Source organism: Limulus polyphemus, unplaced genomic scaffold (genome assembly GCF_000517525.1).
Source record: "Limulus polyphemus unplaced genomic scaffold, Limulus_polyphemus-2.1.2 Scaffold580, whole genome shotgun sequence".
NCBI classification, from domain to species: domain Eukaryota; kingdom Metazoa; phylum Arthropoda; class Merostomata; order Xiphosura; family Limulidae; genus Limulus; species Limulus polyphemus.
This window is the reverse complement of record NW_013666190.1, coordinates 404,459-416,677: the sequence shown is the minus strand read 5'-3', so window position 1 is coordinate 416,677 and position 12,219 is coordinate 404,459. Positions and strand designations below refer to the sequence as shown.

At 30.9% G+C, this 12,219-nt stretch overlaps 1 protein-coding gene and 1 long non-coding RNA gene across 4 annotated transcripts in view; one reads left to right on the top strand and one right to left on the bottom strand.

Moving 5' to 3' along the window:
* Positions 1-10,046, top strand: part of LOC111085729 (cytochrome c oxidase assembly factor 6 homolog) — a 23,704-nt gene extending 13,658 nt beyond the window's left edge. For all 3 annotated transcript variants that reach the window (XM_022385692.1, XM_022385691.1, XM_022385690.1), the window contains 2 exons: positions 1,563-1,624; positions 9,823-10,046. In XM_022385692.1, the coding sequence (XP_022241400.1) occupies positions 1,563-1,624; positions 9,823-9,877 (117 nt within the window). In that variant the 3' untranslated portion in view covers positions 9,878-10,046. The remainder of the gene's footprint in view (positions 1-1,562; positions 1,625-9,822) is intronic.
* Positions 1,564-12,219, bottom strand: part of LOC111085732 — a 24,694-nt gene continuing 14,038 nt past the window's right edge. Inside the window, exon 3 of the long non-coding RNA XR_002610545.1 lies at positions 1,564-1,632. This is a non-coding gene — a long non-coding RNA (uncharacterized LOC111085732). The remainder of the gene's footprint in view (positions 1,633-12,219) is intronic.

The window sequence follows — 12,219 nt, the reverse complement described above, 5'->3', positions numbered from 1 at the left end:
GTGAACATCGGCATATTAGTACAATTACGAATTAATATTAATATTAGTAGCCTATAGCAAATATTAAGGAAGAAATACACAAAATTATTATAGTTATGTGGACTAGACTTCACACTATTTTCACCAAATAATTTAAAAGAACCTGCTCAATGAAAAAATAACATAACATCATGTTTTGTAGTGCATATATTTTCTTTCTTGATTCATTTGGTAATTGACTTTCAGAATATATATGATAATAAGGTATTTCAAAAACTTTGAATTACAGATTTTCAAATTCTTCTAGTTATAACTTAACATAAAGATACTTTCAGTATTTTAGATTTTTATAATTCTAATTTTAAGTGCTTCAGTGTATTTACAAGCAAATTAAGCAATTTTGAACTTACTTTTGAGAATAGATATTTCAACACTTGAAGTTATTCAAAGTTATGTAATATTTTTGAATAGCACTGATAAAAGAGTTTGATTGTAGCATGATACAAGTTTTATTTACAATATTTTTTAAATCCAGCTTCTGATATGAATAAATTTTAGTTTTGTTTAATAACTTATTCCTTGAGTTTATCATTTTGAATATCAAAAAATTTAATCCATAAAATATATCCGTAATTTATATACAAAAATAATGAATGGTATATAAAGTTACAGAATGAAAACACATTCTGGCACATTCTAGAATCAAAGCTTAAAAAAAATTAAAATTTCAGTGTTCAGTATAATCTCAAATTTTGCTTGTGTCTCACCTACATACAATCATTATAACCCAGTTAAATTTACAAAGTGCTTGGTTTTTTGGATTTTTTTAGCTTTTTTATTTTCATTTAGTAAAATAATTCCTACTAAATTGAAGTACAAGTTTCAATTTTTTTCTTCATTTTTAAACCATAAATCAGGACACAAATGTTGGAATAATGGAAGTGTTGTTCTAACATCTAATGCATGTTTTTTCAAGAAAGAGTTTACTTAGCATGAAAAAACAAAAACAAAGGCTTGTAAGGATCATCTGTTTGGCAAAACTTCAGAAGAGAATTTGCTAGTGGATGAGATATTAATTTACAGCAGTTGGCATGATAGCAAATTGTTTTACTGACTTCAACAAGGAATGTTTTTTTGTGTGTTTTGTGAAAGAAAAATACATTTTTAGATTATTTAAGTAATTCAACAGAAAAAAAATCTGGTAACTTGCAAAGGACAAATAACATATAACACACTATTATCAATTGTGCATGTAGCAATAATGTGTGGAAATGTTGAAAAGTTTCTTTCGTTTTTTAAAATAGTGTTTGTTAGTAGAATAATGTCAGATATTTCATTCAGTTCTATAATTTTTCTTTTGAATCCTTTCAAATACTTGAAAATTGTCCTCACGTATTTCTAACACACTTTTAAATTTAATGGGCAATTTTATTTACACATCCACAAATTTCCATATAGAATAATTCTATTTATGAGAAGGTGTATCATTAAATTACACACAAAAATTATTATTTATAATCTTAAAACAATTTTCTCTGTAGCTTCCTACTAAGATATGGAACTTATGGTTTTCTCTATTTTAGGTAAAGCATTTTGACAGGAAAAGACAATATCTCCAGCTCAAGGACAGGATCCAGAATGAAGGGTATGAATCTATTGAAAGAGAAAGTAAAAATTCTTGAAGTAGATTTAATTCTAATTTACAGTGTGAGGAATTAGAAAATAGATATCACATGTTCACATATATCAGTCATAATAAGCAGTTATCTTTGAAAACAAAATGAAAATTTGGATGACTTTATTGGTATATAATTTTATATAGATTTGCTGCATGTTTGTTATCATTATTAAAAGAAAATGAGTCTCAAGAGCATATTTTGATCAATTTTTTTTCAACAACTTTTATTGCCCATATATTTTAACAATTCAATTCAAATGTAAACTTATTCATTTCCTGCTGAATCCTTAAAAAAATTATATTTACTAATGCAAGATAATTTTACTCACCCAACAAATGGTAAAGAATTAAGCTTAAAGTGGTAGGGTCCTTAGAGGAAACTTATTTGCTAATTACAAGAGGAGTACACTCACCTAAAGATTACTTTTTGTGTGGAACAAAAACTTCTTACTCAGCAGTTGATTTGTGTACTGTAGCTTGAAGACTCGTATGTTTCAAATTATTGGTTGCATGTTATACAAATTGGATTGATGTTATATGAACAAAAATATTTCAAGCTAATTCCTTTGCCTTTACTTAATTGTATCAATTATTATTAAAGAGTGGTATCTTGCTAACTCTTACTTTTTTAATGCATCAGTAGTGAACCCTCTTTTTATATTATAATATGTATTGAAGTATTGTGAAAAGTTGAATAGGAACTTTATGAATTTGTTTTTTATTTGCAACTACTATAGTATGAAGAGTTTTAACTCAACCCAAAAGTCCCTTGTTTTTTTACATACAAATGAATGAATGTTAAAGAAGATATATATATATATACACACACACACACACTCTCTCTCTCCCACATGCACACACACATGACACAGACTAAAGAAAAACTATACAATAATTGTTTGCTAGTATACCTTCAGAAAAAATCTGGCTCTTTAAAACAACGTGTAAAGCAGCTTCATGCTATGAGTAGAGTTAAAATAACCCTGTTCAGAAAGCACAAAACATTTGTTTTTTTAATTGAAGGCCAAAATGAATTAGCTAAGAATGGTATATTTATGTGAGAAGAAAGTTTTTTAGATATGCTATATATATACATACCAAAATATCTTACAAATACAGATAATGCTTATCTTGATTTATTTGGTTTTGTATGTTCCTTTAATTTTGTGCATATATAGAACATTCAAACTTCAGTGGTTTTTAAAACTGAAGGGCACTAACAATATTTGAATTTATGTCAGTATATATATAGTATTAGTACTATCTCAGGAGTTCCAATTATCCTGACATTTTGTATTGTTTTTGACAGATGTTGAATATAAGTTCAATAGCTATGTTAAGATGATGCCCATATTAATAAGTACAAATTTCTTTCAGAGTCTATTTTTTTATTTTTCTAGATGGATCAAAAGGTCAGGGAGTGGTAGTTTAAAAAGAAATTGTCTTGACCAAGTATTTATTTTTAATAATTCAAGTTTTCATTCATTTTCTTTAATTTTCTGTAAAATAAAATAACACTTCAATTAAATAAATAACCAAAATAAAATAAAACTAGAGAATTAAACAATCACAGAATTGTCTTTGTTCACCAGGTATATTTATTGCAAAGAAAGAATAAAAGATTATAAGTTCAGACATGAAAAAACGTTTTTGAATAATTTTAGCTAGTCCTACACTATGAGCCTGAATTATCTGAAACTAATTTGTTAATCATTTTATCTGGAAATTAACAGCAAATACAAATTATTCTTTAAACTCGTATATATACTTTGCTCCAGAGTTTAAAGAATCTTAAAGCAATCGTAACAAATTTTTTATTTAACTACTTTTAATAAATATAGTAGTTAAATTTTTATTTAACTACTATATTTATTAAAGGCATTCGAAAATTATTTTTCTGTGGTCTTTTCCTTAAGCTATTGGAATTATAGCTGAGAGTAAATTCACACAAATATTTGGTCAATAAATTTAGATATTTTGTTTAGTTTTTCTAGTCTCTTGCTGCATTCTGGCCATTCAACACATTCTCCACTAGTGGGGTCTATATATTGCATGGTGTTGTATAATTTGATGTTTTTGCCTGTTACAAAACCCCCTGTAAAAACTGATTAAAACAAACTAGGCAGAATCACTCATTTTCTGTAATAATCACTGTGAATAAAACTGATTTGCTGTTTTTGTTTTTTTATGTGAAACATAGTACTACAGACCATATAACCAAAAATTTCAAAGACTTGCAAGTAACTTAGTGCATTATTGTAGAAAAATGTGCTTTAAAAGCCAGTGGGGTCTTATAAACCCCACCAGTTAATCCTTTAAGACTGTGGTTTTGGTAAATCCTAACAGTGAAATTTACTTAATGAATTAACAGATTTAGTATTAGCATGAAATATTCATAGCTGTATCTTGTCAGGTTGGCTCACAAAAGGTATAAGAGATAAAATCAAAGAATAGCATTACAAATTTAAGAAATTTAAATTGACTGCTATGATGGGAGCTTTAGAAGATTACAGAAGCTCAAGAAAGTTGGCAAATAAGAAATTTGGACATCAAAAAGATTGGGCGAAAATGTAAAAAATAATAGGAATTCTTGAAATACAGGGTTATAGGTTATGTAATAGGGATAGAGTACTAAAGAGAATGAAAAGAGTGGCTTTATATGTAAAATGTAAGTTATATCCTGTTGAAGTTGAAGATAATAGCAAGGAGATTGAATCCATTTGGGTTTATATTAGCAGATATAAAGGGAAAGGGCTTTTAGTGGGAACTTGTTACAGACCATCAAATGATACTGATGACATTAGTGAGAAACTTTACAGTGAGATTGAAATTTACCTGTTAATGAAATCATAATTATGGGTGATTTTAATTTCATGCATATGGATTGGGAAATGCTAGAGTCAAATCATGGGGGAAAAAGGTTTTTCGAAACTGTTCAAGATGGTTTTCTTCACCAGTTGGTCAAGGAACCTACTAGAAACAATGCTGTTTTAGTATTGTTAACTTCTAATATAGAAAATGTTGAGAGGATGGAAACTGGGGATTATCTGGGTGCAATTGATCATTAATCTGTTATGTTCGATGTTTTGCTGCATATGGAGATCAGGAATAATGATATTTTGGTTACAAATTTTGAAGGGATATGACAAGAATTATTTGTTGTGAATTGGGCAGCTGAGTTATTTGGAGTTACTTAATGTGGAAAGTTTATAAAGATAAATTTTTAAATATTCAAGATAAACATATTCCTTTTAGGAAAAAAAAAAGGTGGCTGCAAGTAAAAAATCACGTTGGCTCATGAACGGTATATAGGATCAAGAAAAGAAAAGCATCAGAAGTTTAAGAAATTTAAATTGATTAGTATGACAGAAGACTTAGAAGATGAAGAAAGTTGGTCAAACAGAAAATTAGGGCATCAAAAAGGATGTATGAAAAAAAGGTTTGGCTGAAAATGTTAAAATTAACAGTAAGGATTTATTTAAATACATTAAGGGTAAACAAAATGTTAGGAGAGGTAGGACTCTTGAGGGATGATAAAGGAAGGCTTGTATCTGATGATTAGGAGATTGGCTGGGTTATTAAATTCTGGTTTTTCTCCAGTTTTTACTGATGAAGATTTATGCAGTATTCCTCATCTTGAAAATTTGATAGATGGAAACAAGATTGAACTAGATTACTGCATTAACTTTGAGCTTGTTAAGAAAAAAAATGGGAAGTTTAAAGAATGACAAGGCTCTGGGCCATATAATATTTACCCCAGGATTTTGAAGGGGGATTAAGGATTGGATATGTGAGCCACTTGCTACTAAATTTTGTAAGTCCTTGACTAGTGGGCAGGAGCCAAAGGATTGGAAGTTAGCCACTCCTCTTTTTCAATGGAGGTAATAAAAATTGTCCCAGTAATTATAGGCCTATTAGTCATACATCAATTGCAGGAAAAGTTTTGGAAAGTCTGGTAGAAGATGTTTTGCAAAGTCATTTAATTTAACAAAGTTTAGAATTTTATTGTACACTTAATATGATTTTGCTAAGGGAAAATCTTGTTTTACAAATCTTTTAACATTCTTTGAAAAGGTTACTGCTTACATATATGAAGGTAAGGGTGTAGATTTGGTGTATCTGCATTTTCAGAAAGCATTTGACAAGATGCCACATAAAAGGCTTGTAAGAAAAAGTATCACTATAGGTGTGTGGGATAAGTTAACAAATTGGATAGAAGAGTGGTTAGATGGAAGAAAGCAGAGGGTTGTTGTAAATGGAGTTCAGTCAAATTGGATTAATTAATGGGTTGCCTTCAGATTTTGTGGAGGTGGTAAATTTAAGAGAGTTTAAGAGAAAGCTTGATAACTATATGAATGATGAAGGCTGGCTTTAAAAATTTTTTTAAATTCATTTATTTAATAGTTTAGTTTAGAGGATGGGACAGCTGAGATGGACTAATAGGCCCCTTGTTTTCCTTAAACATTATGTTATGTTATATAGCAAATACATTATTTTAATGCATAGATAGTTGTTCTAAATAGGATTAATCCTAGATATAAAAGTTATTGTAATTAAATGAAAATCTAAAACAATTCTTATTTGCTAGTTTTATATTACGTAAAATGGCTTCATCATTTGGGAAAGGAACATATATCTGATGCAATCACTGACTATTGTTTTGTTATAATATGTAAATTGTTATGACTAACCCTTTACAAGCTGCAACAATAGGTGCTGATTTTACAATTAGTTTGATGCATAATTACTTTCATATTTTTAACATAAAATTTTATGTATATATATATATATATATATATAACGTAATAAGATGTTTTTTTGTGCATTGTTGTATAGACAAGATATCAAAAGAGAATATTTGCTATTAATTGTGAATTTTTAACCAGTGGCGTAACCACAAAAGATGGACCCCCCCACACACACACATAAAAAGTAATTAAGCCCCCCCTACATTTATACCTCTTATAAGCATTTCTTAAGTTTTTCAGGCCCTTTGGGTCCCTCTTTTGTCTCACTCCCCCCCTCACCCACACACAATTATGGGGCGTACTTATGCCGTTACTTAAAATAAATTATTATTGTAGGTTTTATTGTTTTCAGTAAGATGTACTAATAAGAATATATAAGAGAATAGTTATGTGTTAATGGACAGAATATAGAACAACAGCAACAGGTACAATAAACTTTTTGAAAGTATATTTTTCACCTATATAGTATAATCTAGAACATACAAATCAGAAATTCATTTTTGAGTGCAATAAATTAAAGTTATTATTTCTTTAACAAAAACTAATGAAAATAAAAGTACACATAGCTGGTTACTGTTGTGAAATATGGAACAGCTCTTGAATTGTTATTCTGTTTTGTTTATTTGATTTTTAGCGCAAAGCCACATTAAATTATGCTGTGTCCACCACAGTGAATCGAACCCCGGATTTTTGCATTGTAAGCCTGTAAACCCACCGGGGGACTGAATTGTAAGACAAGATTGATAGTAATTTTGTCATCATTAGGAAGTTGGCATTTTGAAGATTTTAGCAAAAATACATGAAATAGCGAGTCTGCAGTAAATTTAAGAAATTATACTGCCAAAATTCGAAGTTCGATTTCCGTTTGTTAACTATGCACAGATAGTCCATTTGTGTTAAAAATAATGCTATGACAGACTTCATAAGAAATACGTATATGTATCCAGTTTATAGGGGAAAAAAAGACAGAAAGAGATATATATTCAAACAGAAAAAGAAACAGTAAAAAAAAACAAGAAAGTTGTTTTATGGTTCAGAATAGATGTATTTAAATATCTTAATTATACAAACAGAAGCAGATGCAGTTTAAATGCTTTAAATGTGTAGACGTTGGCATAACTTTGACAGACCAGAGGAGCTGTAATTAAATACAGACTAAAGCATGAATTAGATTGTATGATAATATGAAAGCGCATTTATAAAAAAACAATAATCACTAAACAAAAAATCCAAATAATCCGTAACAATTCAAAGGCGAATGAGGCAGGAAGCGTAAAGTGTAAAAGTTAGTGACGTGATCTACAGTGACTTCTTGGGTATCTATGGCAGCCCACCCTGACAACACTGAAGCGCTCAGATTGGCTCTCAATGGGAATGTTGCAGGGTGGCTGATTTCCGGTGCACGAAAAGACAGGAATAGGTTGTTAAAGAGAAGTTTGAGAAAGAAAGTAATTAGTACTGGAATGAGAATGGGGGGTATAGAGAAATTATCTTAAAAAAGGACATTTCAAAAGTTATGTGGGAGCTAAAGTAGGTTACTAATAGTGAGTTATAGAAGCACACGAACAAAAAATCAAGTTTCAAAGGCGTTGTTAATTAAAATGAAATTAAAAGAAAAAGATATAATAAAAGTAAAAATAATAACGCATGATAATGGTAAAATAAAATAAAACTAGGAAGTGACAAAGAATATTAGAAATCGATTTATTAGGCTTGAATATTAATGAGTAACAACAATACAACAAAAGTTCGTGAAATATGTCTAACTTTCTCTTTTTATCTTCAGGTTTAAAAAATTCAAGGAATCAAGGTAACAAACAAAATTTACAATGTAAATACTACGTTATTTGTAAAAGTTCATAAACAGTTGAAAATAAATACGAATTAAACTAGAACAAGTGAAGTCCCACAGAAGTACAAAATTTAAGTTCCAAAGATTCTGTTTTAGAAGCATTTGTCTGTAGGCCCGCAATTAGAACTTGGACTTCAGATAAGGATATTGTAGGGTTAGTGACAGGAAGTAGAAAGAGGCACCTTTCTTGTGGATATGCATATAAATGCGATAAAAATCAATCTGACGAAAAATTGATTAAATGTTGAACGTCATTAATTCTGGGCCCGCAAGGATAAACATTATCCACACTGGCAATTCAATATGCTTCTTTTCTTTGCTTTCTGGATTAACTCTAAACTCACTGACAATACATAAGAGAATGTCATTAATGGAATTTTCAGGGTGGTTGAAACTCAGCTAATTTTTGGCATTGAATGAAAATTTGTGACTTGATACAAGAGTCACCTCTAATGTTCACAGAAGACATGTCTTCAAATTCGATGACGAGGAACCCACTTTGAGACTAATAATGGTTGGAGACGGCTTGAATGGGTAACGAAGAAAAACTTTAATACAAGTTTAACATAATAGCAAATGTACAACGTTTCGACAAGGTTTTGTCATCATCAGGTCTATTGACTGGAGGTTTGTGCTATTGATATGAGGGTTATTTTTGGTATGGATAAGACATGTCTGTTGATAAGAGGGTCTGTTTTGGCGTTGAAAAAAAGACTCGTTTGTTCATAGGAGGGTTTGTTTTTTGGTTTGAATAAAGCACAAATCTGTTGTTACATTCTCTCTGAGTCGCTGTTAATTACATTTTTTACGCTGTATTAGATATAGCGGTGTTATATGTATAAATGATCTAATAGTAAAGTGGCATTAGTTGGAAAAAGTGTGCGTAGTTTTCATGAAATTACATGTCTAACAAGAGCTTCATTAAACGAATGACAACCAAGTTTTGTGGTGGGGTGTGATTGACATAACTAGGACATCATTGAGAATTTTGTTCTTCCGGAAGAAAAAGTTTCAGCGAAAGGAATATAGTTTTGTTTTTTAGAGTAGTTTAGAAGCTCTTGAGTTTAAAACCCTAGATACCAACAAAAATCTGTTTTATTTTTTGGTACTGGATTTGCATTTATGATGTCACTTTGTATCAAATTCAGGGTGTTTGTTGTGACAGTGTAATTCAACACTTATTTTCATTTATGATGTCACTTTGTACCAAATTCAGGGTGTTTGTTGTGACAGTGTAATTCAACACTTATTTTCATTTATGATGTCACTTTGTACCAAATTCAGGGTGTTTGTTGTGACAGTGTAATTCAACACTTATTTTCATTTATGATGTCACTTTGTACCAAATTCAGGGTGTTTGTTGTTACAGTGTAATTCAACACTTATTTCACAGATCAAAGCATCTGAAATTCAATTCCTTTTTTTTTTACTTTTACCAACTAAAATATCTCTATTTCAGTATATTTTTGTAAAGGCGAAAGCAGATTTAATTTATTACTTGAATTTTACGGTCTAGAACAGCTGTATTTCAACACGTGTACCCCTTTTTTTCCCATTTTTTGCAGAGCAGCCTTCGTCAAAATCAGAACGGAATTGTCTACTCAGTCAAGTAGTGCTTGATGAAAAGAGAGCTCAGGATAGCTGAGTGAGTAAAGAGAGAGATTAATTCTTCTAGAAAATAACATCTAACGTAAAGCTGTCAAGAACCGAGACCAGAGATGGACCAAATCAACACCGAAAATCACTTTAGCACTGACTGTGCTACTTCTTTTGTCACAGTCGTCAAGAATCTTGATCTCGGCGATTTGGTTGGTGCGTTTGTAAAGGATCCGTGCTTTAACAATAATTGTGTGATATGTGAGTTATCCATACAGAATTTTTCAGTTTTTTTTTGACTTTTTATGTAATGGTAGATGTTTTAGTAATGTTGAAGTGTAGCGTACATAAGCTTGACATGGAAGGTATGTAAAAATTAGACAGCGTCAGTCGTCACGTCAGTTTTATTAAAGATGCGCCTTATTACATGTAACGATGTTAATCCTATGTAAATAAGTTGTGTGTTGTACAATTTTTTACATAAGCACTATACATATGTATATGTGAAAAAAAAATAGTGAAAATTCGATAGGTAATTCTTTCCAGTGTATTTAATGTGCTATTGCCTTCTGTTTATCCAATTAGTAACAAGATATAAAAAGATTTAAACATATTGTGTCGCTTTAAACTACATAGATTGTAATATTCATTTACTGAAGTAATCGGAAGCTGTAGTAGATACTGTTTGCAGTAACTTCGCATAATAATGCTGTTCTTGGAAAAAAAATTACACTGCAGCTTAAAGTCAGGCGAACTTGCATTTGTCAGCTAATAGATGAAAGGTTTTATGGGTATAAGTTAGTGATTGTTTTCGAAGTGGATAATGCAAAATGAAACTTGACTTAAAACATTCGTAGCCCTTAAAGTTCACCTAATTTTAGGAGCAAATTTAAAAGGTGTAAAAAACACTACTCAAAATCACATCAAGAACACGTTTCGTGTCACCAGTTAATGATTATAAACGGCATTAGTGGCGAAAGTAGGCAATGACCAGTTCAAGACAGTAGTTAGGACAACTAATTTTAGTAACGATGCCTAATGAAAACTTCAATTTGGATATAGCTCAATGCTAAGCTATAGAAAAGATCAGGTTGCTATAGGACTGGCTCCTTCATTTCGAAGCGGGTTTAAGCCTTTGAAAGATCAAAATCATTTTTGATCATTTATCTAGTAAGTATGATACTATAAAGTTAAGAAACTTTTATTGAATGAGCATAGTACAGTATATTTAAGTAAATTTATTTATGTTCTGGGAATTTCAAAGTCGACTTTCGTTGGTTAAGTATAGGAAACAGCGGTAAGTCTGAGGGCTTATAACGCTAAACATCAGGTTTTGATACCCGCAGTGAGCACAGCACAGAGCCCCTTGCGTAGATTTGTGCTTAACAACAAACACACAATCTTCTGGTCATGGTGGCATTTTCCTGTAAATATACCTCTGGATATTCGTGCTCTGTTATTTTTGGCTCAGAACGCGGAAATTAGGCTACTGCCGTCAAAATGGTAAAGGCAACAAAAATAACCACAGGCTGAGCAATTTGCGACGAATGCTGACGTAAGCACTAAACTAATTGCTTATAGAAGAGGGTGGCTTGCATGACGCAAAGGCTGTTAAGAATGCTCAACTTCGCGTGAAGTTGTGAGTTTTGTAAAAAAAAATAATAAAAAAATTGAGTTGATGCTATAACCGGTGTGTAAAAATTTGTTAAGTTTTTAGAAAAATGTCATTTATATGAATAATTCAGATGCTTAAACTCACGACGCAGGAGGTCCAACTCTTTCATCCAAACCAAAATGAGGGTAATTTTGAAATCCAACTAATATCAAAACGTTTTAACTTTAAACAAGTATCGGTATTACGGAGAAATGATGTACATCGGCTGCGCAATAATGTTGAATTTTCTTGAACCGCCAAGTTCAACACCGACTTTTCTTAACTTTTATTTTATTTTTTTTAGATTCTTGATTTATGTTTAGATGTTACATAAAATAAAATAAACTTGTATACGAGAGATGTTCAGAAAGAATTGGGATTTTATTTCCCAACATTATGCTGAATATAAGTAAATTGCATATGAAACAAATGATCGTGATAATATGCCATTATACGTTTGCTGCTGGTTGCATCATACGTTATGGCATACAATACGAGATGGAAAATGCAGATGACATCGGTTTTAAACATTATTTCTTAAATAATATTCTTGCCCCCCCCCCCCCCCACGTGGCACAGCGGTATGTCTGCGGACTTACAACGCTAGAATCCGGGTTTCGATACCCGTGGTGGGCAGAGCACAGATAGCCCATTGTGTAGTTTTGAGCTTAACTTCAAACAAACAAATAACGTGTTTGCTCCAAAGTGGCAC